This window comes from Lineus longissimus, chromosome 9, assembly GCF_910592395.1.
Source record: "Lineus longissimus chromosome 9, tnLinLong1.2, whole genome shotgun sequence".
NCBI lineage: Eukaryota > Metazoa > Nemertea > Pilidiophora > Heteronemertea > Lineidae > Lineus > Lineus longissimus.
The window spans coordinates 403830-430996 of NC_088316.1; the positions used below are offsets into that span (position 1 = coordinate 403830).

The window sequence follows — 27167 nt, forward strand, 5'->3', positions numbered from 1 at the left end:
CATTACTGACAAAATTGAGAGCAGTCCAATTTGCAGTACATATTTTCAAAACCATTTTTTGGTTGAGCAGGAGTATTTTAGAAATTGGAGCAATGTTTGTGATCTTGGGTAACTCACTTTACTTTTTAATTGGTAGGGCTTACACAATAATGAACGTACAATCTATTTCACTGTCAAATGATGAGTTTGAGAAGCTCTAGCTGGCCTGCCAATGGTTCACGTCACCAAGGAAACCTCCGTGATGTGAGATGTCACATGGTATAATCTTTATGTAAGCAGGTAGTTTTACTCCCTGATTTGAGGTGGAGGGAGACCGGAGCGGAACCATCTCACAGATTACATAGGCTTCCCACCTTGATGGTTTACTTTCCAACTTTCATGGACACATTAGTCATTGCCTCGGGTCCCACACCAAGGAAAGTTTCCTTGTGTAAGTGGGAAATACTCAAACCATAAACTCATTTTTCGTAGAAAACTTTATTAGAAATAGCACCAATATGGTAATCAATGGTAATTGTAGATGCCTATACAAAATAGCATAACAATTATAATGAACAAAGCAAAGGCAGCATTCTGCTTGTAACAAAACTATTGGCTTAAAGAAACAGACGCAGTGACGATACACAATCACCCCTGGTCAACAACAGAAATGACCATTCCCTGAACTTCTCCTCAACAAACTTGAAACAGTGTCTGACATGACTGAACAATCTTCTCAAATCCTTCCTTTACAGTGCCGGTCATCTTTTTTCTTCACAACCAACACAATTCACCTTCTAACACAAAGGAGAATAATGCCAGTCTTTGAGATTCAAAATCTTCCAACACACAGGCAGCAGATAATTTATCCTTCCACAAGATGTGACACCTGTTACGAGAGCCGGCCTTGCATGGCACAGAATCACTTCTTGTCTGTAAAGAACTGAAAAAGAAGAAAAGAAAGTATTACAGTTGGAGTTCATCAATCAAAATACTTGTAGGCCTACTGGTTGGTTCATGTAGTTGAAGAATGTTATCTTTCCTAAGAGTCCATTATGTACACCATTGAGTCATTCATCTGCCAAGGCTAGGACAGCTCCTGACTGATTTCGCAGTACATGTGTTTACCTTCGTGACAGCAGCAACAGCAGGACCAAACGTCTCCATCTTCTTCAAATGTTTCGAGATCCATTCCGGCAGTTTGTTGACAACGTTTCCACGGTGATAGCGCTGGTCGAGCAGAAGGATACAGGCGTAGTCATCGCGGTGGCGGATGGCACGCCCGATGGACTGATTCACGGCCTTCATGCAGAGGTTCTCGTAAAGCACTTGACCAGGGAGACGACCATCAGGTGACCGAGGCTGCAATATGAGAAATGATTATTAGGTCTCCTACTTCGCTCTTCCTTTTTCATGATTTATTTCTCATCATTTTAGTCTACAGTCTCTCTTGTGTGCATGAGCTCTCTTTGTATGCCACTAGGCAATACCATCGGGCACCAATTTGGCTATGGGACGTAACATCTAAGGGGAGGAGCTACAAGATATTCCATACCATATTAGCATTGAGATAATCCATCTTCTCCTTGAGCTCTGGTGATTTGATGTTCGGATACGGGAGGCCCACCATCACCACACATCTGCAGCACAAGAAGCATGATTACCATTACAAACTACTCATGATGGTTTCTTACCAGCATGGGACCTCGTGATCACCCTAGGCAGCAGGCAATGGCAGCAGGTGAAGGTGCAGATTGTCAAAGGATGAGACAATAAAAGGAAAGTAATATTTCCAATGTCACAACGCAGTTGCTTGCCAGACCACAGTACCCCTCAGATGGGTTTGCATACTGGAAATGGCAAACTATTTTCCATGTTGCGGAGGAGTTAACTAAGCATTTTGTATAATTATGTTGAGATAAGACCATATTTTGCATACACCTACCTTCCAAGATCGTCTGAAAAGTTGATCCCTTCACTCATTTTCCCGCCGACAACAGACAGCAGAAGACCACCTGTCAGCTGACCTGAACTACCGCCTGATTTACATTTCTGGAGGGAAAACATTCTTCAGTTATTTCCAAGCATATTTTGAGGGGGTTGTTTGAAGGACATTAGCACAACCTTGAAGACAGTTCGATTGGATGTAAATAACACCACAATCTGATCACTTCAACAAGGATCAAGTTGGGCATGATATGGGTTGTTTCAATACAAGGTGCAAAAGATGTCATCATGTTGACACAAGTTGTTATACGTCTGTGATTCGGAGTTTCATCAGTGGAAACCATGGTTAAATATCTTAATTGAGGACACGTTGATGAAACAGCTGTGTCCTTCTGAGAGTCAAACCCATGACATCCTGATTATGAGCAGGGTGCTCTAACCACTATGCCTCTCACGGAAGGCTACCTCAATGACGTTTGAATATTCCTTGAGAATCGCCTCCACCTGTCCTGCATTCTTCGGCTCACGGAAAACTTGCTTCCTCGTCTTTAGTCTTCCCAGCATGCCATTCTGTTCCCAGTGGGCGTAGACGCGACGCTCGTAGTCGTAGGACGGGAAGAACACCACAATGCCACCTGGGATGAGGTTGCACAGGTTGAACATAATGCGTCCCAGCTCATCAAGCTAAAATGATGGAAAATGTTAGATAAGTATAAGACAACATGTAAACCGTATCTTTGACAGCTCAGTTGCCAAGATTTAGTTCATCTTCAGAATGATAGATGGAACCACAATTGCTGCCAGTTGAGCAAACAGGAAAATGGGTCTCGAATCAATAAAACACCCCAGCAGGGCATTGTGCACTCAGCTCGGAGGGAGAGAGGTGATTCAACTCGCACACTGGATTGAATGCCTCAAGAATCGAGGAACATATGAATCAGAAAGCGGCAGGGGTTGCACAGGGTCACTTAAATGCTGTGCACTATGTTGGTTTTGAAAGGAAAGCCACAAAAGTTTCTTCAGCATCCGATCATAGGTACCATTGATGCATATCATTACCAATTATGGCCAATAAAACTTGACATAAAGTTTCATGTTTCAACCCCCCTCCACCACCACACCATATGGGTTCAGCTTGCCTTGCAACTAAAGGAACATCAAGACAAGTCAACCTCAGACGTCACATTGTGTCTAATGATAACATGGGTCAGGGTCTATCGTAGTTTCAAACCAACAATATTTTGATCGCTTCTGATCTGTGAGCAACCAGTTATAAGACTACCCAGGGTAAATGATCATTTACATCCAGCATGAGTTAGTCAACTACCAGGACCAAACTGTTGAGTTGATAGGTCACTGGTTCAACTCCTCCTGGGTGAACGTTATAAAATAACAGAACAACAACTCAGCAATCAAACGCAAGAGGCAGAAGGTCAAAGTTGGATAGTACAGCACTCTAGGCTCTCATTCTTGATGGCATTTTTAAGATCCACCCTGTACGAGTGAAGGAAAGTAAAATCCCCTTCATAATGATATTTTGATCAATCGGTGTTAGGCACTGGATGAAGAAGATTCAACTCTCAACCAATCACTGAATGCCTCAGGAATATGAAATCAACCCAAAATCTTTCCACATGTTTATTTCATGATTTCTTCACAACCTTTGGCCAGGATTTGATTTTGAGTTTTTGTGACTTTTTATCGCCAAGAGTCTGGTATTCACCTATAGTTAGTAAATTTTCATTTTGCGGGTTTATTTTGTGATGAAAAAGGGCCATCGAAAACACTATTGTGTTTTTACAGCAATATCAAACATAGCAAAGTTTTGTGGACTACCAACTCAAGCAAGGTAAGTAGCCCAAACTACGCGCCTTTTCGCATGTCGTTTGTGCTATTTAGTTTGGTGTCATGAGAGCTAAGCCTCTGGGATGATAACCCTCTGATGGATGAGGCTATGGACTGATTGCGGTATAATGGGGTGAGGCCCTTTCAGTGGCCTGTAAGTAGAACTGTAACAAGAAATCCAATTGCTGGTGTCGATAATCAGTCAAGTGACTTGCCCAAGGAAGCCTACAAATAGGCAAGCGAGCCAAACCAACAGCTTCACGGCCTGGGAGAGTAGAGATAATACTGACATAGAATGAACCTATTCATCATTGAATTGAAATTTGATTACTGACAGATCAATATTTGCAGAACTCCCATAAATGGGTCACTTCCTTGTCATAAACTCATCCATGCCAATGATCTGTGCTGGGGCAATGATCGTTGAAGAGTAAGCGTCTCCAGAGAGCCACGGCTCAAACAAATACGTTTAGGATTGTCCCAGTAATTGATCAGTGTCAATGATCTGGAGCCAGGGCAATGATCGGAGAAGACCGGTTATTCAACTCAGCTGGGGTGAATGCCTCTGAAGAGTGATGCTTCGAAAATTTAGAATCTATGAGCAGCTTGGTTCAAGAAAAAACGACACAGAATGCAAAGCTAATATGAATCGTGACATTTTCTATATCTAAAGCAAAAACTCCCACGTCTGACACAATTTGATTTCTTTCTAAAGAGACAGAGAATACAGTGTCCCAATGAGTGCAAGCCCAGCTGGGGCAGGGCTGATGCATTCATAGTCCTGGACTCCCAATTTATATCACCATGGTGTTGGGTCGATATTCCCTGGAGACTATTGTACAGAGGAGATGAAGTGCTTGAACTCAGGCTGCATTTGGGTCAATTGAGGTCAATAGTAAGAGTACCACAATGATAATCAGGAGGTTGTGGGTTTGACTCTCGAAATGACCACCGCTCTTCCATCTTCATGTCATTGAGCAAGGCACTTAATCCAACGTGCTTCTCTCCACCTTGGAGTGAATGGGTGCCTAGCTTGGACAGAGCAGCTTGATGAAGACCTGAGCAGTTCACAAAGGGAACAGCAATGGCTCACTCGGTAAATACAATAGCATTAAATGAACTGCAAAACAGGACACCAATCAGCACACCTGTGCCTTGAAAACAAAGCAATTATTGATTGACAAAGTGTTTTAATATTTCTTGCCAGAGCATGATAAATACCAATACCGGTACAATAAACATAACAACCTCTTTTAGAACTAGGACTCCATCAATCTGTTGTGTCATTGATCTGGAGCACAGAGCATTGATCGGTAGAAAGAGGTAACTCAACTTCCATTGGGGTGAATGCTCGTAGGAAGGAGGTTATCAGCTCGGGGGCTTGGGTGAATGACTTGCAAGAAAGGTGACTGACCTGAGCAAATGTAAACCATGACGACCTCATTTGGTGTGGGGGTGGGTGGAGATTGCTGGTTAGGTTATTGGGGTCATGACCTGTGACATTTGTTGGATAACACGAGAGGATCTGATAGGGTCATACTTGTCAGAGGTTCAGATATTCGATGGTATTGAAGATGGCGATAAATGTGTCACGCTGTTTGTTTAAGGTAAAAGGTTATTGGAGTTGATGACCTTGTGTGAGACTCATGGGGGGGGGTCGGACACCAACTAAGGTGGCATGATCGGATCAGCTTTTACAGCTTTTTGACAATTTTCAAAAATGGGATGTACAAGAGTTTTAGTTTTTGTACCAAGGAGCTATTTGAGCCAGCACTTATTATTGCACATAAAAACAGGATAAAAACCAGACGAAATAACTACCATAATTGGTGTTAAACCTCAACTAAAACAATACACACCACCAACTGGTGACTAATCTTAACCAAAACAGTACACACAATAGTCGGTGTTAAACCAAAACTGAAACAATACACACCATAACACATGGTGTTTAATTCAAACCAAAACAATACACCATAATTGTTGACCTTTTAAAGGCCAGGGACATGGGGGGTTAATATAAAAAATGGTGTTTAATCTAAATCAAAACAATACAAGTCATAATTGACATGCACTTGATCCTCCAATATGTTTTCAAAAAAAGCTAGGCAACCTTTTAGTATATTGATAGTAAAGATCAGGTTCTACTCTGTGAGAGGCTGCTGAACTCACCAGGGCAATGCACCCTGACCCAGATTGATGATCAATATAGAATAGACTGCTCCAGATCTGAAGGGAATGACTGATGAGTAAGGCAGGTGATACCATTGAAAAGGAGGGGTGTTGGGTAGGATGATCTCCGAAATGGAGGCAGAAATCGTTGCATGTTTGACATAAGGATGTTGCTAAAGTACATGGGAGAGGGGGCATATTGACTAGTCAGGGTGAAGAGGTATCAATAGTACGTTATGAGTGCTCCTGAACTGTACTTTAGGTTAACAACATACAAGGACATGTATTGTAAAGAAAGAACATTCAGGGTCGTTAGTTGACGTACGTGTTGGCCCATGGGGGGGAGGGGTAGTAGGCCCTCTGGAAGGGGGAGGGGCAGTAGGCGCTCTGCGAGGGGGAGGGGCAGTAGGCGCTCTGCGAGGGGGGCAGTAGGCCCTCTGGAAGGGGGAGGGGCAGTAGGCGCTCTGCGAGGGGGGCAGTAGGCCCTCTGGAAGGGGGAGGGGTAGTAGGCCCTCTGGAAGGGGGAGGGGCAGTAGGCGCTCTGCGAGGGGGAGGGGCAGACCACCTTTTATTTCCACCTAAAAGGGCACAAATCTGCATGAAAAACGCACGTTTTGGGGCGACATCTGGAAAGGCAGTCGACAGGTTTAGTTAACATTTCTGGACGTGTTTGGCTTCAGGATGTGTTATCTTGTTCTCAAACCTGGCCGGCTAAATCCCACCCGGAGTTGTCTCTTTAAAATTTGCCATCCATAAGACCTGTTGAAGCCCAAGAAGAATGAGGAAACCACTGAATGAAATGGCTAGGGGCCATTATCCTCACCTGTAAAGTGACCTAGTTGGAGTCAAAATGGTGTGCAATCTCTCTTATGCAATGAATCTAGTTGATTGTGACATCTCGTCATATGTTTGGTGGTTGAATAGGTTGAACATGGTCCACTGGGAACCGACAGAGCAAAGTTTGCAGGACATCGAGAAGGAACAAATATACTTACTGTTTTAGTTGTGTCTCTCGACTGATATGTGAAGTCCAAGGCGACACCGGTGGTGCCTTTAGCAAGAGCGATCGGAAGGAGATGGTCGGCAGGGATAACATGACCTGAAGGAGACAAGAAAAAGATGTCAGTTACACACACAGGACGGCACACCAGCATTGGCGATCACAGTGGCGCTCAGGACAATTGAACCTCACGTCTGGGCATCGCGTCAAGAACTGGCTATATACATGACATGTGATGGTTTATACTGCTCACTTTGCATGTAAGGATCGATGCTGCCTATTTGGTTTGTACAGGGACTGGTTATCAAAAAAGAAACAGACAGATGGACAACCCACATCAAAAGTTTATCCTGGCATATAAAATACCAACCACAAGAGTATTCTAGTATCCTTTCAGGTTTTGCACCAGCAGCGAAGAAAAGCTGCTCCTTGAACTCAGACACCGGTTGCATGGTGCCCCCAGCTACGATGACGGCCCTCGCTTCCTCGACGATACTCTGGAAGTGAACGACCGGGTTCAGCAGCAGGAACTTCAAGGAGGATCGACTCATTAAACCTGGAGAGAGGAAAAGGATAGTAATCAATCAAGCGATCATTCTGTGAATCAATCAATCTGTGATTCTCACACGCATTGATTGCTATGTAGCATTACGTAGTTTGTAAATTCTGGCGGCAGCGATTTCATTTTTCCGATCATATTCTGCCTCAAACCTTCATGTCAATTACCACCAAATTGGTGCCCAACCGAGGCAGAATCATTGTAGTCCTCACCTTGTTTATTGATGACTATCCTACCGTCTTTATCAGCGTTGGTCAGGGCCTCGAGGAATCCCTCAATGTGCATCAGAGGGGAGGACAGCGTGATGCCTTCTCTCTCCTCATTTGGAGCTGCAATGAGAATATGGCAGCTTTCAGGCCTAGAGTTTCACATATATTCACCGACATGCTTAGCGTCAAGTCCCTACCACAGACTCAGAAACCTGCAGCAGACCAAATCCTACAACACATTTTGCCCAAAGAAGTGCACAGAAGAAACTCTGACGTACTCTTAGCAGTCTTTCACAGACCAGCATGGTTGCATCAACAAGAATATTGAGATTTTGATTTCCTCATCCAAATAGGGCTGATAATGAATACAAGAAACCAACCTTTAAAAGGTAAGTTCTCATCACTCGGCCCGCTGGCTTTCGTATCCTTGGCTTGGCTGATTTCCTTGAGGAAGTTTGTCAGACCAGTCTTTGGTTTTTCCTCTTTCTGTTCAGGCTTCGTTTGGATGTTCACAGATGGATGGTACTTCTCAACAAAGCCGTGGAGCTGTAACATTTTTATAAAACATAATTAGGACAACTCCACCTATCATTTCAAAAAACACCCAAATGCAAAAATTACGCAAGTTCATGAATCAAAAGATGCCGACATCCGATTATGAACTCTCAAAATCAAACTTCATCTCACTGGCATGTTGTATCTCTGGATGAACAGTGGTCCCTAGTTCTCCTCAGTTCATTGGTGTGTTTGACATAGCCAAGTCTCTCCTGTATATGGTTGTGCAAACACATGAGACGACTAAAGTGGACTAAAATCATCAGAAAAGATTTGCAAAAGTTGGAGTGATATGGTCATCAGGCACTGTAGTGACAGGCATCAGAGCAGAAAGCAACGGCCACCTTCTTTGAGATTTTGCTCTTCCCGCAGTAGCTCATGATCTTGAAGAGGTTCAGATTATCAAGGCTCGTGTCAAACAGGAACGAGTTGATCGTCTGCAGCTTCGCCTCTGAAAATGGAAAGTTTCACAAAATGGAGACGTTTTGTAAGCTCCCGTTTCATATTCACGATCACAATTTGGCAACTTCATAATGTACCGCCTGGTGCGGAAGAGGACATGAGACTTCCAGGAAGGCTGACATTAGCTTTCAAACAAATGGTCATGTGAACAGGAACTATTGACTATTCAGAGGAATAAGCACAGCAAGTGGTCACAGATGTCGCCGTTAGTCAGAAATCCTTTGATAGCCTCACCAGGTTTCTCTATCTTTTGTTTCTCTGCCGACAGTCCAGGCCGACCTGAAATTAAGATGAGACTTGTTCTGTGTTCTTAATCAGTACAGTTATTGCAGTTCATTTGAGAGCTAGATTTTTCTAAACTTCCAAGGACACGATGTCATCTTGGGAGGGTCAGCATCATGATATGAACAATACAGCAATAAACTCCAGACACCTGGACTGGGTTAGACACAGGGAACAATTTCCAGCTACACCAAGAGCCTCCACAATGTGGTCGGCTGAAGACTAATGACTTACCGCCCAGTGCCTTGATCAAGTTGGACAATATAAACAATATCTGCTTGATGTACATGAGATTCTTAGCTTTCAGACGAGTTCTGTATCTCTCCATGTATTGGCTCAGTTGGGAGTGTGCACATGTCACCTATAAGGTAAACGAAAGCGAGACTAAATAAGTTGACATCTGGCATTGTTACACGAAGAAGAGATTTTGTACCAATCTGATTTTCTGAAAAGTTATTTTATCACAAGCAAGAGGATATTTATCTTTTGTCAGTACTACAGCTGATTGAGGTCACCTGATGAGATCAGCTGACCTTCACCTGATGAGATCAGCTGACCTTCACCTGATGAGATCAGCTGACCTTCACCTGATGAGATCAGCTGACCTTCACCCGATGAGATCAGCTGACCTTCACCCGATGAGATCAGCTGACCTTCACCCGATGAGATCAGCTGACCTTCACCCGATGAGATCAGCTGACCTTCAGGATTGCCAAATGACATCTAGCAGACTCTGAATAAGAATGCTGCGATTATCAACTGCTTAAATCGACTATATCCGTACCTGTGTTGCTGTGACCTCAATGCTATATACATTATTGATAGTCTCCACCAGATTATGTGCCTCGTCCACGATCACAATGTTATCCTTCAACTTGATCCCGCATGCCTCCCTGGTCGACTTGTGGAGCAGCGTGTTGTACGGTAGCGCCACCAATTGGGCATCTGGAATGGCGTACCTCGTACCGTAGTAAGGACACGCCTTGGTCTGTTTGCCTGCCGTCACTAACTGTTCGATATCACTCACTTCAACCTGGGGACAAATTATAATGAAAACCTTTAACTGTTTCCTCAAAGAACAAGAAGGGGTACCTGGAATTCAGAATTTCTTCGCAGAAAGATGCAGATTTAGTCAACAAGTTTTGCTATGAGTATCATTCACTTTACTCTTCCACGTACGCTCTTTGATGGTAGTGTGTCATGTGGCACTGCAGTTATCATATAACAAAGACATCATCAGCAAGAAATGACCAACTATTGACAGAACCCTTAACTTACCAAAACTTTATCTCTGAAATCGTAGAGGTTTTCTTGTTTATAATATGGACACTTTCCTCCCAGTTTCTTTCTTTTCCGCTTACCTCCATCCTCAATCTTTTTCTCTGAAAGAAAGAGTTAAAAGAGACAAAAGGTAACTTACATTAGTTGAAGATCAGGGTGGAGAAACAAGTGATGGTTCCATGGAGTATTGAACCCATGACCCTCTGGTTATGAGCTCAGCATGACCATCACCATTATTCCTATGATCTCTCAGACTTGTTATACTTGGCTACCCTCCTTATATTCAGGAAGGCACAAACCACAAGATGATTATGATGAACATTTATACTGTCTAACCTTTAGGACCCTCACCTGCTTTATTCTTTTGCATTTCCAAACAGCGATCATTAATCAGACTCAAGGCTTTCAACTTCTTCACGGCAGAGTTGACGCATAAATTCTGAAAAGAAACGAGTAAATTATTGCCGACACATTTCAATGTTTTGAAAGCACTTGGCAGGAGAGCACGTTATGATGGCTTAGCTGTCTGATTCATAATCAGAACATCAGGCACTACAACTCTTGTAACCTTATGCTCGCCATCTGCCACGTCCTTCGAATGAGACGTAAAACAAGACGAAGGACAAAAGAGTGTTCCACCAATCTCAACATACCTGCCTAGAGCCAAGGGTGACCACTCTGGTATCTGAGCCGAATGGACTCTTCTGAACTTCCCTGACAAACTGAGCCAGTTGTGAATGAGTTCTGCTGCAGAAATAAATCTGAAACAACAAATACAAATATAATATACATGTATTAATATCCAATACAGTAGTATTGTTTTCCCTATGACAGCATTGCCCGGTGTGATCCTGGCTGATGATGAAGACTCTAGCAAATAAAGCTGGCCACTAACGTAACCTGAGGGATTACGTTAGCCTGTGTTTCAATTCAGTGAGTAGTGAAGATTTCCACATTACCTTGGTACACTGTTCCTCATCTTCCTCCCCAGCATCCTCCTCATCATCACTGACGTCTGCTTTCTCCTCATCGCTATGGTATTCAGCAACAACCAAATGATCGTCCGTATCTTCACCAGAATTCAAGGCGTCAAACTCGTCTTCAGCGTGGCGGATCTCGTCCGGTGCATTCTTGAACAACTCGTCAAACTTTTCGTCAAGATCACTTTTCTATGGCGAGAGAGAAGAAGACATAATGTTGTGATCAGGTTTTGAGAGTGGTTTATGGGACAAGACCTATTTTCAAATAGAACACCAATTCAAGTAACATCTTAAGAAATAAATCGCTGCACAACAGCCAAATGGTTTGTGTCTGCTCACCGGGACTCAAGGCATTTAAACCAGTCTTAAGCATTGCAGATCTTATCTCAGGGCATTGAAGAATTTGAATATATTTCTATGGAAGACAGCAAGATATCAGTAAGGCAGCAGACGTCAAGACTCCAAGAACAACAAAGAGATTGAACTTGTTGACACACATTATCTGGCACTTTGATCAATGTGGCTGTTGAATGCAACTTATTTTAAAGCAGAGAAGATGGCCTAAGTGACCTTGCTCCTCATAAATGTCTCCTATTACCTTTTTCTTATACTTGATGGTCGGTCTCGCCTTTCGGAGATCTTTTAGTCTTGCCTCCTTCTTTAGCATCTTTTCATGTCTTTCCTATAAAGCAAATGAAAACAATCTTTCAAGTAAATATGGTGTTTTAGGAACATGTAAGTACTGAACTCTGCTACCTTGACAGTCACATGCAACAACAATTCACTTGGGCACCTCATACAGAATGAGTTGCAATGGAATTGAACCGTAGAACCATTTACCTTGATTGTTTTTGTTTCATCATCAAGTTTTTGCTTTGTGGTGAAGGCAGCAATCCAGTCTGGTTCTGAAAAACATAATAGTGATAATTCTGTGACAATCTGAAACTTTCACCCAAGAATCATAGCACTGATCCATATCATGAACTGTTCTGTAGAAGTTAGTTCCAACCCTCCCATAGTTGCCATTGAAACCCTTATCGTCCTAAGACAATCTATAAGCCTTTCTGAGGAGCGTCACAACCAAGATCATTGTGTCCCATATCCAGTCTCATCAAGACAGACCAGTTTGTCTCCAATCTCCTCATTTTGAATAAGGCAACTGCGCTGACATCTACTGGTCTCAGAAGAAACTAACAACCAAACATTTTGTACCTTCTTTCCTTGCCTTGTTTTTCTCCTCCTGCTCCTTCATCAAAGCTTCAACTTCCTGTCTTTGTTTCTGTTCAAAGTCCCTCAACCACGTCAAAGCACCACAGATTAGGCTCAGGGACTTGCCCTGCAAAGATGCAACATAATGTCATGAAACTTGCCTTGAAATAATCCACTCTTTTTCTCTTCACCCTAAAATAATCTCGAACTTTAAATCAATATCTTGCCTTGTCAATTTCCCATGCAATGAACAATAACTGTCCACATCTGTGCACCATATGGTCCAACACTTTAGCAACAGCTAAAAGATTGTCTCTCTGAAACATTTGACTTACTGTGCCAGTTGGACTTTCAAAGATGCCAATCTTGCCTCCATCAAGCGCTTGATAAAGTGCTTTCATGAAGCCCACTTGGATGTCGTACGGTTGGAACGGAAACGGGAATTCATCTGGAACGGAGTTACCTGAAAGAGATATTGAGATAAAAGTACATGGACTCAGCTTTCCAGGCAATCCTGGGAAGTGCAGGACACAGGAACTATCTTTGACCAAGCCCCAGGCCCTAGCTACTCTTACATGGATTCACACATTAACAGGGATCAACCTAGCATCCTCTATACTCCAAGTTGTTCCTCAAGTGACCACACAGCTGTTTTTACAAAACTTTCCATACTTCATCACAAGGTTGGGGCACCAGGCTCAAGTTGTCCCAATATGGTAAAAATTGTTGCAAATGCCATCAGAGTTCAGATCGGCCCATCATGTGGAAAGCTCTTGAAACCTTTGGCAACATTTTATACCTGTAGATTTATCTGTAGCAGACACATTATTGTTATCATCTCCAAGGACTCCCGCTTTGGTTGCTCCGTAGCTTGAGAAGTATTTGTCAATACCCATCTTCCGTGATCCAGATCCACCACCTGTCACATTGCCCTTGGATATGGAGCCTGAGGCAATATCACAAACTTTTGAAGCAGATTTCTGTGACCTCTTGGCGCACTGGTTTGAAGACACGGCGAGCTTTCCACAACCTGCATCTGAATTTTGTGTGCTGGTGGTAGACAAGATGTCGCCATTGCCAATAGAAGCAACTATTTTATCCAAGTCAATTGAACTAAAGAGTTCATCATCATCATCATCATCATCATCATCATCATGACTAGAGACTATGCAATCCATAATCCTAGTCGTGTCTTGTATTGATTTTATTGAATCTGTCCTTCTTGTAACATTTTCTTCCCAAGATGCCATCTGACCACCAGTTCGGCCAACACTATTTTGATCTGATGAGGAGGCAACCATTCCATCCAAATCAATAGCACCGAGAAAGTCATCATCATCATCATCATCAAAAACATCCATGGTCAATTCTGAAAAATAAAAATGATCTGCTGATTGGCCCCTTTTACTGCTGGGAAAGGATGTGATCTGCGTCTCTCGAGATCAGCTCATCATGCAACCTTAATGTTATGTGTGCGTGGATATCTTGAAAGAGGCAAATTAACTAACAATTAGCCTGAATAAAATTACCCTACACCTGAAAACAAACACAAAGTTTCACAACTTGATTCTTAAAATGGGCGTGGCACCTCTTCCAAAGTGCCACGCCCACTTTTCCAAAACTGACATTCGTGTACGAAACCTGTTGAAACGGGGCTAAATGACTGCTTGTATCAGACTTTTCATTGTTCCTAACGATTCTCAAGCTTACATCAAACAAAACTAACACTTTAGTTAGGTAATCAGTTCTTTCAATTTCTGTAAAATCAGTGTTTATAAGGATATTTTCATGAAAAATTTCTTGGATTTCCCGCATTGGTACTTTGGTTTTCAGCTTTCACGACATTTTAGTCAATCTTCAAACAAGCACTTTCTTGATTTTTAGTAAATTTCTTGGTTGCAAGGCGGCGCTCTCTAATTTTCGATTTAATGTTATTTCCATTCAATTTTGCAACCATCAGCGCCACTGCTGGTTGCTAAAAATAGCAGCTGTCCTTGGACTTCGTTCAGCAATTTCCTATCACCAAAAATGATGATCTTTTTAAAGGGATTGGGATTTGGCAGTTTTGCAAGGCAGACAGTATACACCTTGGAAAAATATCGGAATTTAAGAGATCTAAACCTTATCAAACGTGCCATGAGTGACAAAAAGCGTCCCGTGGTCTATGTGACCCGGATTGTGCCTCAAAAAGGTGTTGACCTACTTTCAGAAAAGTGTGAAGTGAGGCAGTGGAAAAGCAGTGACCCAGTTCCCAGGGAGGAGTTTCTAAAACAGGTTGCTGGGGTGGATGCCTTCTTCTGTTTGCTGACAGAGAAGATTGATGCTGAGGTTTTGGATGCGGCGGGTAAGATTATTGTGAAAATTGTTGACAGGGCGTACTAATGTCAACTTGAGAGTTCATCGGGAAAACCTGTCGCAACCAAAGGTCGACAGGAAACCTGCGGATCTCACAACCATTCAACAGCCAATATTTGTCCCAACCATTTGGTGGCCAAGACTTTGTCACCACCAACCTCGAATACTGAAGACATGTCACAACCAATAGGCTAAAAGTTACGTCTCCTCAACCATGGATAACACAAACAATTTCTTTCATCTCCAGGTCCCAATTTGAAGGCAATTGGTTCCATGGCTGTTGGGTTTGATCATGTTGACCTCGCAGAATGCAAGAAGAGGAATATTCCTGTTGGCTTCACTCCGAACGTCTTGACGGATGCAACTGCTGAGCTAACTGTGTCCATACTGTTAGCGGCTTCAAGAAGAATCGTTGAAGGTGAGGACATGAACATGAAATTCAGTTGAAGTTGCATTCTAGCTGTGTTAAAGGTTGTTGTTGAAGTCTTGGGATCACGGTCATATACCTAAACAACTGTGTTTTGACCTGGTGGTGGTCTGTATCCCAAAAAATGAGATAGGTTTGTATTGTAAACTTCTCTGTCTGAGGAAGGCTGCTTGAGTCGCATTGTCGAATTTATGATATTGTAAAGAAATTCCTCCTTTTTCAGGAGCTCATGAGGTCAAGTCTGGTGGGTGGGGGACATGGGATCCATGCTGGTTGTTAGGACAAGGGCTACACAACAGCACTGTTGGTCTTATTGGGACGGGTAGGATAGGTAAGTTGATTTCCACATGTGGAGGGGACGAGTATGTTGGAGTATGTTTTCACGGATTTCCATGTCTGATTCCTGATGGCATGTCGTTGAGTCGTTGTGACTAATCTGGTGGTGTACGGAGAACACCTGGTAAACAAAGATGTCTGTAGCAACACCAACCAAACTGTGGGAGGCAGGGGCTGAACTCACGGCTACGGCCCAAGATGCTCGTCACCCCTTAAATCAAAAGCAATGGAGTTGATGGCAACAGGAAGCGGTAAACCCGTTTTTTTTAAAACATACTTGAAGGGCCCCCGCAGAAATCACATAGCAGTTTCATACTGATATTTTCTTCGTTATGACCCCTGCATGTTCTAAATATCAGTTATAAATACTTGTAACTAACCATCATTATGCTGTCCATATGTTTTAGGTCAGGCAGTCATGAACCGACTTGTTCCATTCCGTCCAAGACGTTTCCTCTTTTCTGACAAATATGAGAGCGATGCTTGTCTCACCATCGGTGAATACGTCGAGATGGATACGTTACTCACAGAGGCTGACTTTGTCATAAGTTGTACGAACCTTACTCCGGAAACTACACGCATGTTCAATAAGAACACTTTTGCCAAAATGAAATCCAACGCGATTCTTGTCAACTCTAGTCGAGGTCCGGTTGTGGATATGATGGACTTATATGAAGCGCTCAAGTCTGGTCAGATTCGTGCTGCAGCACTGGATGTGACAGTACCAGAGCCATTGCCACCATCCCATCCCTTGCTCACGCTGAAAAATTTAGTTGTAGTTCCTCATATAGGGAGTGCTACTGAAGAGGCAAGGACGGACATGGCTACGTTGACGGCCAGGAACATCCTTGCTGTACTTGAAGGAAAAGAAATGCCAGCTCAGTTAACATAAGATTGACAGAGTTTGGGTTGGGATGTACTAACATGTAGAACAAATATCTTGGTTAGACTGGCAGCAAGCACTCTAGGCTGCAGGCCGGTGTTATTGGTGCTTTGGGTCGGAGAATAGTCAATGAGTATCACTATCGCTAGTTTTTTTAGGACGGTCCCAGACAAGGTGGTGATTGACAAAACTGCCCGATTTGCTGACAACTTGCAGGTGTGCCTTACTGGTGACCAATTGTAGTCATACACTGAGTGAGAACTTGATTAGAGAATGGTGCAGGTGTCATGGAAATAGTGATTGTTAAGATAAGTTATTGATGTGCTATTAACAGCACAATGGGTGATATGAATAAAGACCAGCAAATGCTTTTGTCCAGAAAGGCCTAGTATAAATGTACATGGAGTTTTAGATAAAAGCATTTACTGGTCTTTATTCATGTCACCCAATGTGCTGGGTTGTTAATGCTCAACTCTTGTTTATGCAATCAAGGTAAACATTCATAGAATAATGGAGGTAACCTTTGATGATGAAATAAATCACTTGTTTTCAAAATTAAAAGCATGGTCTTGTTTTCATCTGAGATTGGTGTCGTCTCGTCTTTCAAAGACATAGAGAACATTCATAATCTGCTAGAGATTCATTCTCATGCTCCCGAGTGGACCAACAGTTTCGTGATATCATTTGGAAGGGGTTTGTGATTTGATTCATCGATCAGTCTGCTGCATGAAAGCCCACCTCCACACAAGCAGTCTTATGCAGTGTACACCTCCCCAGGGCCTTGGTAAATGGACCAGTCTGGGGAAGGCAATGGGCATTAATGTCCTCGGTAAATCCAATGGCAGTCGGTTGAAGACTGCAAGTCTTTCAGTACATCTGTATGATGCATCTTTATTCTCACGGCTGTGACATACCCAACACAACTGGACCACGAGTCCATATTGAGACTCACCATATCAAGACAAAACCTGGACATGATTGAAACCGCATAAGCTTCAAAATACTCCCTAGAACAAAAGCAGACACTTCGATTAAATAATGTAAATGGTTTATTTTGACCAATACATGCAGTTCTATGAACAGTGAGCTGGGTTAAACATTTTTGGTGTAAACTCGTGCATATGAAACGGACTTTTCCTTTCATGACTTGCATGATATAAGTCACATTGTGTGATGATATCTGGATTCAGTACTTGACCCGTTTTGGTAAAAACAAAACCGGCAGTCCTTCTAACAAGTCACAACATATACAACCGTTACAATATATATATCAACACACAAGTATAAATGCACATTTACAGATCTGAAAACTTACAAGATCAGGTCTAAACTAATCACCAATAGGATGACTAATATTCCAAATACATTATTTTGGGTCTGTCCATCAGAGTTTCATCAGCTGAACTTAATTTTAACTGTCAAGTGTTTAGTGTTTTCTTCCACACAATTCACATTTGGTTCGACCCAGTTTTTATAAACAGCCAGGAGTTAAGTCAACATAAACAAAACTTCACATGGATGGACAATGTTGTACATTTCATGTACAGAACCATCCCCTCCCCTCCGTGGCACAAGTCCCAGTCCAAAACAATAAACCTCGCAATAAGCAAGGAGTCCTAAAAAGGACTTTTATAACACGTGCTCCAATCAGGAAATAATAACATACTCAACAACAGATAGGATTAGAGAATATACACATTCTCCAAGCATCCAACAAAAAGAACCTTGACACAAGGAGTCCTCAAAAGGACTTTTAACCCAAGGAGACTTTCAGCAGAACAAGTTGGATCAGGATAAGGAAATCAACAGAATAAATTAAACGCCCAAAGACAACAGTTTCGACAAAGTGAGAATCCTTTTCCACCTGTAAGTTCTGTAGTGCCACTTGGTGTTGATGAACTAACACCACAGAGGAGGAGGGATTTTGGTACCAAGAGTTGCATTTTTCAAACAATGTTACAAACTTGAACAGAAGACAATGAAGGGTTATGGTGGATCCACACCACAAGGTCATCTCACGACACACATCCGGCTACGAGGGCTGTCTATGCACTGCACATCGTACAAGCCTCGGGGTTCGCCCTTGAGCAGGCAAGTGCTTCCTCCTCGAGGGCAGCCCTCTCCTCCTTGGTCAACGCCTTGCCGGTGAGCTTCGTCTTATCAACAGTGAACTGGACGGCGTTGGCAGCGGGCTTCGTCCTCAAGTAGTACATGCCTGTCTTGAGCCCCTAGAAATGATAGAAAGAACATTATGTAGAAAACTATCTGAATCCAAGAAGCCCATTAACATGGAGCCTGATCTTTCATCGTCTTCAGCATCAGCACAAGGCTGTAGTGCACATCTTTGCAGTTTTTACATGTATCAGGTGCTGATTCTAGCCGACACTTAGATTTAACCTAGGTTTAACTTGACTGCAGGATTCATGAATGAGACATTCTGCTTTCTCCTTGGCAAAGAACTCAGGCATCAAGGATTTTACATCTCATTCACAGGATGGTGAAGACAGCAGTATTTGCGCCCAAAAGGACACACAGACCTTGGTGGCTTGGTGATGAGTGATAGCGCGACCGACCGGTGTTCTCACACAGTTCTTTTCTGGGATTCAAAATGTCATTCACGTACCTTCTTCCAACCGTAGAAGTGCATACTCGAGAGTTTGCCGTAATTAGGAGTGGCAATATGAATGTTCAACGACTGACTCTGGTCGATGTAAGCACCACGGTCTGCGGCCATGTCAATCACAACCTTCTGCGAGATCTCCCACACCGTCTTGTACAAGTTCTTGATGTCCTCCGGGATGCCCTCGATCTGCTGGATGGAGCCACCGTATGCCAAGATTTGGTTCTTCAGATCATCGGACCAGAGACCTAGGGCTGTGAGATCCTTGACGAGATGATGGTTCACCATCTGGTAAGTGGATGAGAATAATGTTACAGTATTTGCTACTTTGATTCTATTCATGTTGTTGTCCTTCTATTATAATTGAGATCCAAAACAAAAAGACAAGAAGAAAGGTGAAGTAGATCTCCACACACATGGCCAGTAGAGTCACAACTTGGAGCATTCTCCAACACCAGCTACGTCACATCGTACTTGAATCATTTGAAAAGCAGAGCAAAACTGGTGTTTTCTCAGAAACATCACAAGCCATCATATGCTTAGGTGAATCTTATCCACAGATTAGGATTAAGCATTGCAGGGTTAAAATCATCGGCTTGTAGTTTTTCATTTTCAAAAAGATTCGGACGGTTTTAACTTGTCTACGAACCTGGAATTCTCCTGCGAGCACCCTCCTTGTGTAGATGTTGCTGGTGAAGGCTTCGAAAGCCTCGTTGTTACCAAGGATCTGTGCGGTGGAGGCTGTTGGCATTGGGGCGATAAGGAGACTGTTCCGCACACCATACCTAGAAACAGAGAAGTAATTCAATTAAGGGCATGAATGGTTATATACCGTTGATCAAGTGGTCTTCTGAGGGATAACAACCACAACATATTCAGCTAGAATCAACGTCAACAGTCGAAGTATGATAAACGACTTACTTCTTGATATCTGCTCGAAGTCCATCCCAGTCATGTCTGTTCGTCTGCTTCACACCCCACATATCAAACTGCAAGATCTGGAAATAAGCAAATATTGAAAATGAACTTGTGCCATATGAGAAGAAAGGTATTTCACATATTCCTATAATCCTTGCAGGACTAATCCAAGTGGTTGTCAACCAGGCCTTTTGCTGCAAAGAGGGTGAGATGCGATGTAGCGGGTTCAAAGGTCACATGATTCCAACCACTCCAGCCCCTGGCCAATAGGTGACAGCAGGTACATATTCACCCATGTGGGATCTTTAACCTTCCCTGGCATAAGCAGCCAGATTCACAGAATAATGGGTTATAATTCTCAACCAAATGTCTGTGAGCCATAAAAACTAACTTCCTCAATTACTTTTTGTCTCAATCAACACCAACTCACCCCCTTGCTGACGGGAGAGCCCTCGTATGTCTCGTAAGGTCCCAACTTCTCGGCAAGCTCACAACTTGCTTTCAAAGCACCGTAATAGATGGTCTCGAAGATCTTCTTGTTCAAGTCGATAGCCTCAGGACTGTCGAATGGGTATCTCATCAGGATGAAGGCATCAGCAAGACCCTGCACACCGATACCAATCGGACGATGACGCATGTTAGATTTCTTTGCCTCGGGTACTGGGTAGAAATTGACGTCGATTATTTTGTTGAGATTCCTCGCGATGACTCCGGTTACATAAACAAGTTTTTGGAAATCGAACGTGCGGTCTTCTTTGTTTACAAACTTTGGCAGGGAGATGGAAGCAAGGTTACAGACGGCCACCTGAAGGGCAAGATGACGGTGTTAAATGAGATGATGATGAGCTTCAAAGATAGCCGAGATGTCCTAGCAAATCCTGACATTTCAGCTATGGTGGTGGACACTGCACGCCATTCCTCTACCAATGTGCAGTGGCCAAATTATATCAAGACAACAACCCATGTATGGGTTCTCACGTTCCAATCAGAGCACTTGATTTCGGGACGTGCCTTGTAAAACTTATGCACACAGAATAAGCCTTACCTCATCGGGACTGCTGTACTCCACAATCTCCGTGCATAGATTGCTGCATTTGATGGTTCCCAAGTTCTGCTGGTTGCTCTTCCTATTGCAGGCGTCTTTGTACAGCATGTATGGGGTACCAGTCTCAACCTGGGCATCAATGATGTGAGACCACAATGTCTGGGCCTTGATGGTCTTCCGACCTTTCCCTGCTTTCTCGTAACTGAAAATAGTCGCAAGTGCAACACGGTGTCAGGTATTGGACTGGTTCAAATCCTTCGACAAAAAGATATCTTGTGAGCAGGTACAACCGATAAGCAATTGTCTTGATGATGATCACAGGTCACCAATTCTTGTCACAGGCACCATGACCACCAGAAACGAGCGATTATCATTGAATCCCATTTTAAATCCCATTTCAATCTCTCCTGAGGCACTTTAGAGTAGAGTTTATAATCTTCCAGCTGTGCTTTTGAGGACCATATTTCATTTTTAGCTCAGTATTTACCTTGTGTAGAGTTTTTCAAACTCCTCCCCCCAACAATCCGCCATCCCTGGGCACTCAGCCGGACACATCAACGTCCAGTCGCCATTTTCCTCCACCCGCTTCATGAAGAGATCAGGGATCCAGAGCGCGTAGAACAAGTCTCTGGCACGGTTTTCCTCTTTACCGGTATTCTTGCGAGCGTCCAGGAAGGCGAAGATATCCGCATGCCAGGGCTCGAGGTAGATGGCAAAGGCGCCAGGGCGCTGAAATACAGATTCACGATTATATTTGGAAGCATATAACAGTGTCTTTACATACCTTGTTACTTAAACGGGGGAGTTCCCAGGTCTTACGCAACAGTAGGTCAAAGATGAAGTGACATTTCCTTCACTATCTACAAACACTGATGTTTGAAGCTCTGAGCGTAGAAGGTGTTGGAAGGTGAGAAGCTGTCCATCCCGTCTCCCCCTCTTTATGATTCTATATGTAAAAGCCAAGAGTGTCTTTACATACCTTGTTGCCTCCTTGGTCAACATAACGTGCTGTGTTATTATACACCCTCAACATTGGCAGGAGACCATTCGATGTGCCATTTGTCTAAAATGGATCAGAACAGAATTTCATTAGCGACTGGAGTCGGCATTCAAAGACCAACATGCAGTTTATTAGTACATGTAATTCCATAAATAGATACTTGATTGGCCTCATAAAGGGACTAGTATAGTCATCAAGTAGTTATCAGTTAATCAATTAATCATCGGCCAAAGCTAACAAGCAGATTTGGACAAAATCCCCCGACGGGTTGAATATTTCAGTTTGCTTTTTTGACCTACCCCAGCGATATAGCTCCCGAACGATCGAATACTGTGAACATTCAGGCCAATACCACCAGCACTCTTGGAAATAAGGGCGCACTGTTTGAGCGTGTCGTATATTCCCTCGATGCTGTCGCCACCTATAGTCAACAGGAAACAACTGAAAGAGAACGATAAAGAGCATAATGGCAAAGAGAGAAACTCACGACCTCCTGATTTTTTGTCCAGGGCTCAGAAGCATCTGATATCCTGAATAATCCTTCAGCAAATATGATGTACCGTTGAGTAGTGGATTGAATCTACAGTATTCAACTGCATGGAATATTCCATAAACTTACCTCGAAAGTTGTGGTCTTCTTGTCCCAGCATTGAACATTGTGGGTGAAGCATGGGTGAACCATTTTTCGGAGAGTAAATTGTATGTCTGAAGAACAGAAGACACTGATAATCAATCAACAAGAAAAATGAGATTACCTAACTTGTGCATCATTTGGTAAGCAACCAGTTGCAGAAATTATTGCAGTGAAAAAGGTTTCTGCGAAAAGTTAGATGTCCGAGTCAAAACTTACTGTATAATCATGAAAGAAATCGTCATTTCCCTTACACATCAACCATTCTATATTACCTATTACTTACCTCCACAGCTGCCTCTAAATCTTTCTTGTGAATTCCAACAGCCAGCCTCATCAACAGGTGCTGGGGACGCTCAGCAACTGAAATAACACAACATTTTGATGAGAAACTAATCAGCACTTGAGGGACAACTAGAAACCCAATGCATTGGAAGAGTCAAACTGGAAGTGGTTGAAACAACTCTCATTTACACACAACAGTCAATATCATTATCATCGTAGATATCCCAACTAGTGTCGGTTTCCAATTATTAGGATCTGTCCTTGATACCATGAGGGTCCCTCACATATCACAAGTTCCACTCATTGTGAAATCAAATCACACGTTATAATACCTTTTCCATCTATCTTCAGTAAGTAAGATCGCTCCATAGTTTTGAATCCAAAATATGTGTAGCCAAAATCACGATCGTAGACGATTTTGGAATTTAAAAACTGAAAAGAATATATGAATGGTCAAGAGTATTTTATAAAAAAACATTAAGTACAAGCTTGTTACATTAAACAATGCTGAAAGTTCATCTAATGTTATAGCATCTTCTGATAGCAACTGCCAACTCTAACGAATTTGCAGTTGTTAAATTCAATTAATTTTAGAACCGATTGGAACAACAAGTAATCAAATCAGCCAAACTAAAGTTATTTGACAACTTGAGCCTAGTTTCTTGTGTAGCAACTCACATCAGCATTGTCCATGATGATCTTATACACCTCGTCATCTATCATGGGCGAGTGTTGGTTGGTTTTGGGGTTCACCCATTTGTAGAGATCATCTATCACCTCTGCAAATAAAAGGAAAGAACAATTTTACGAATGGCACAGCACTTTTATCAATATTGTGATTGTGTGATGATTTATCATCAATCCCAAAGTCTTGATAATTCCAACCAACATTTTCAATGAGAAATCAAAAGTTTTCTCAAGGTATGCAAGAAGTTTTCCTAGTGTGCAACTTGCCGAATAGAAATCCTTCACAAAATTCTAGAGCAAGGTAGGTTGGCTCTTCCAAGGTAGGATAGTAGGCTGCCAAGGTAGGGTAAGACTAGTCTGTGTAGATACCTACCACTGAAGACTTTCTTGGTTTCTTTATGAAGGTTGCTGACAGCGATCCTGGCAGCAAGCGTCGCATAATCTGAATGTTTGACCGTCAATGTTGCCGCCGTCTCGGCTGCCAGGTTGTCTAGCTCTATCGTCGTGACGCCAGCATACAGGCCCTGGATCACCTTCATGGTCATTTCAGCCTGAAAGGTCAAATTCAAACTGAATATACTTCACAACTTAGATCCACACTTTACCAAGCTGTAGCACAATGTTACAACCACTAACAAATCTCATAATCTGAGTCTGAAGTATTTGAAAGTATCCTTGTAGACCTATAGTATAACTTCTCCAATTAACTATCTTTCTCTCACTCCCAGGGAGAAAGAGGCGTATTTAGGCATCATGTATAATGGATCGGGTATCTAACATGAACTTACTGTGTTGACGAAATTCTTGTCCAACCCATAACCAAGTTTGGTTATCCTGTAGTTGATCTTGTCAAAATGAACGTCTTCTTTTCGACCATCTGCAAGAGGAGAAGTAGGACTTACTGAGAGAGAGGAAATGGTCTGCACAGAAGACAAGTCACAACCTGGTCTGGAAATTCAATGTTGGTTTCTCTCCATTTCCTATGCCCTCGCTATCCCATCCTAGCATGGAGGATTGTGATGTATGTTAAAGCTGTCTGACCACTTTCTTTGCCATTCTTCCAAATATCAACAAGATGGCTGGCTGGCTGTTCTACTTCTAGTTCTAGAGTTATTGGCCTTGACTGAGTAAACAACTAACATTATAACAAGGCCAGACTTGAGCAAGGCGTCAATTTTTCATGGGCAAGTCAAAGGCCGAGAGGAAGGCCCGAAGCAAAGCACAACCAAAGGCTGGGTAGGCCAAGCATAATAGCATGATTAGATAACAAGGCACAGCATCACCATGGCATAGTCAATGGACCATGGTCTTATCTATATTAGGCTATCAACAAAGGTCCACTTCTCTTGCTTTCTTTTTCAAATCAAGGTCTTATTCAAGTTATTGTGTGTTGTTTTTAAAAAAAATATATTTTGTAGCCCCATCCTGTGCCTTCTCCATCCTTCTCTTTCATCATCTTCACAGGTTTGTGGTATTACTTACGCATAATATAGCAGATGACTTATTCAGCTTTATATATCTTACCTCTTTTGATGACATACATGGCGAATAGTGGGTAAATTTACGGAAAAATAATGGAGGAAAGGGGAATGAAAATCTGCAACTCTTGACCAAAACTGCGCCAACGATTTTCCCGCCAATGACGTATCTCAACACTGATTGGTCAATTACCGCAAATTAGTTCAATGTTTCCACACCGCGGCGGCAGGGTCTATTCTACAGACCAAAGACCCTGCCCACCGCGGCGCAGAATTTCAAGATGTCAGCCTCCATGAAAAAAAAACTGGCGCTTTCCAGATTGATTTCATGATTAAAACGTACCATCGGGGTAGAAACATCCGATCTATGTGATGAACGTGTCGAGCTGATCTCATAGCACGCCCGGAGTATACTTTCAGCTATCTAAATTGATCAAAACTATTGGGAATACGTAAGATTTGGTCCCAAATAGAAAATTATTTCAGGCCGATAGGCGGCGACACTGTCGCTGGTGGCCATTCTGCACCATTCATATTATGATATCAACCATCTACAACAGCCTCAGATTACTTATAATTTATTTCAGTGATAGTGAGATGGCCACCAAAATCTCTGGCAAACAAGATGCAGATCCTTTCAAAGGTGAACGTGAAGGAAAGCTGAGGGAAGTCGGCAAACAGGCTGTGTGGTCCCTGTCGTCATGTAAACCAGGTAAAGAATGTCTAATCATTTCTTACTTCAGTTATCCAGGGACTCTGGCAGACCAAGTAATTTGTAAAAGGGGGGTACTAGCCTAACCTCAGCCAGAGAGCAGCACTGAGCATCTTGGAAGTGGGTATTGATTAATTCAATCATGGTCTAAAAACATCTCATCTGTCACTTCACTTCTCCGACATAAATAATTTGCAAGAACTGTTCATTTTGTAGGGTTTGGTGTTGACCAGCTGAAAGATGAATCTTTGGACAGCTATTGGCAGTCGGATGGCCCACAACCACACCTAGTCAACATCCAGTTCAGAAAGAAGACCACCATCAGTGATATTTGCATCTATGCCGACTACAAGGCTGATGAGAGCTACACACCCAACAGGTAATGAATTAGATTCCAAAACTTATAAACGTTAAATGATATGACATTACTGTTTCTATTCTGTCCACGTCTGTGCCAGCTGCATCACACCAATTCTGGCTCTGGCCTGCAGTTTATAGTCGGGCATGCATGAAACATGGTCAGCCGACTTTAGACATACCTCGCTGAAACCCTTCAGGGAAATCAAAGAGCTGCAACATGCAATACCCACTTATCCTTCAACTGGTTCAAATACTACCAATATACTCCTTGATTGAGAAAAGCAACTTCCAGTTCCAGATGAAGTATCTTGCTCGAGGATGCATGAACCAGGAGTTGCATTCACAACATTCAGGCTATGAGCCTGGCATTGTCCTAACTGTTACTCTCCTGACATGTGCCAATTTCTGTCTTTCAGAATTTCAATCCGGGCTGGTAACCACTTTAACGACCTCGGAGAAATCGAACAAGTTGAGATGAGCGAACCTCTGGGCTGGGTCATGATTCCTTTGAAGGATATCAATGATAAGCCAATCAGGACATTCATGCTGCAGATTGCAGTCCTATCAAACCATCAGAATGGAAGGGACACCCATATGAGGCAGATCAAAGTTCATTCGCCAGTTCAGGACATTTCAGTGGCGAAAATGCCTAACTTTGTCACGACTGAATGTAGACAATACATGCACATACGATAGTGATAATTGACACTTAGGTTTCATCTTGATTAGGGCAAGTTGGAGGTCGTTCATGACAAGAATGATATCTGACACATTAGAATGGCTGTCATGCTTCCTGCTTCTGTGGCTCACCCTGGTTCGCTGGAGGGCCTTTAAACTGACTATATTTATATACTGCCAGAATTGTAATTTTTGAAAACTTTCATGAGTGTATTTACAATAAAAACTATTTTGTAGAAGGTCCATTTTATTAGTCATCTGTCCAAGCTATA

General features: G+C 42.7%; 4 protein-coding genes across 4 annotated transcripts; 2 read left to right on the plus strand and 2 right to left on the minus strand.

Annotated features, from left to right (window-relative positions):
* Positions 1-495: 495 nt before the first annotated feature.
* LOC135493355 (ATP-dependent DNA helicase DDX11-like) lies at positions 496-12928 on the minus strand. The gene is made up of 21 exons (XM_064780657.1): positions 12816-12928; positions 12484-12607; positions 12112-12176; positions 11870-11953; positions 11251-11460; positions 10945-11052; positions 10643-10730; positions 10289-10392; positions 9795-10043; positions 9245-9371; positions 8963-9007; positions 8611-8717; positions 8092-8257; positions 7715-7831; positions 7314-7499; positions 6939-7042; positions 2392-2610; positions 1925-2031; positions 1535-1619; positions 1108-1341; positions 496-922 (listed from the first exon to the last, which is right to left on the minus strand). Exons 1-21 carry the CDS (start codon positions 12879-12881, stop codon positions 902-904), a joined length of 2616 nt encoding a protein of 871 aa, XP_064636727.1. The 5' UTR covers positions 12882-12928; the 3' UTR covers positions 496-901.
* A 1559-nt stretch (positions 12929-14487) lies between these two features.
* LOC135493272 (glyoxylate reductase/hydroxypyruvate reductase-like) lies at positions 14488-17042 on the plus strand. The gene is made up of 4 exons (XM_064780425.1): positions 14488-14824; positions 15083-15253; positions 15486-15593; positions 16006-17042. Exons 1-4 carry the CDS (start codon positions 14509-14511, stop codon positions 16488-16490), a joined length of 1080 nt encoding a protein of 359 aa, XP_064636495.1. The 5' UTR covers positions 14488-14508; the 3' UTR covers positions 16491-17042.
* Positions 17043-17512: 470 nt separating this feature from the next.
* On the minus strand, positions 17513-25301 carry LOC135493271 (ribonucleoside-diphosphate reductase large subunit-like). Its single transcript, XM_064780423.1, has 16 exons — positions 25192-25301; positions 24456-24544; positions 24041-24218; positions 23659-23759; positions 23313-23412; positions 22982-23058; positions 22684-22769; positions 22364-22505; positions 22044-22127; positions 21552-21793; positions 21065-21266; positions 20450-20824; positions 20023-20099; positions 19751-19886; positions 19105-19389; positions 17513-18709 (listed from the first exon to the last, which is right to left on the minus strand). The coding sequence occupies exons 1-16, from the start codon at positions 25208-25210 to the stop codon at positions 18527-18529; spliced, it is 2376 nt and encodes a 791-aa protein (XP_064636493.1). The 5' UTR covers positions 25211-25301; the 3' UTR covers positions 17513-18526.
* Positions 25302-25415: 114 nt separating this feature from the next.
* Positions 25416-27125, plus strand: LOC135493681 (anaphase-promoting complex subunit 10-like). Its single transcript, XM_064781189.1, has 4 exons — positions 25416-25597; positions 25733-25857; positions 26074-26236; positions 26634-27125. The coding sequence occupies exons 2-4, from the start codon at positions 25743-25745 to the stop codon at positions 26911-26913; spliced, it is 558 nt and encodes a 185-aa protein (XP_064637259.1). The 5' UTR covers positions 25416-25597; positions 25733-25742; the 3' UTR covers positions 26914-27125.
* Positions 27126-27167: the final 42 nt, after the last annotated feature.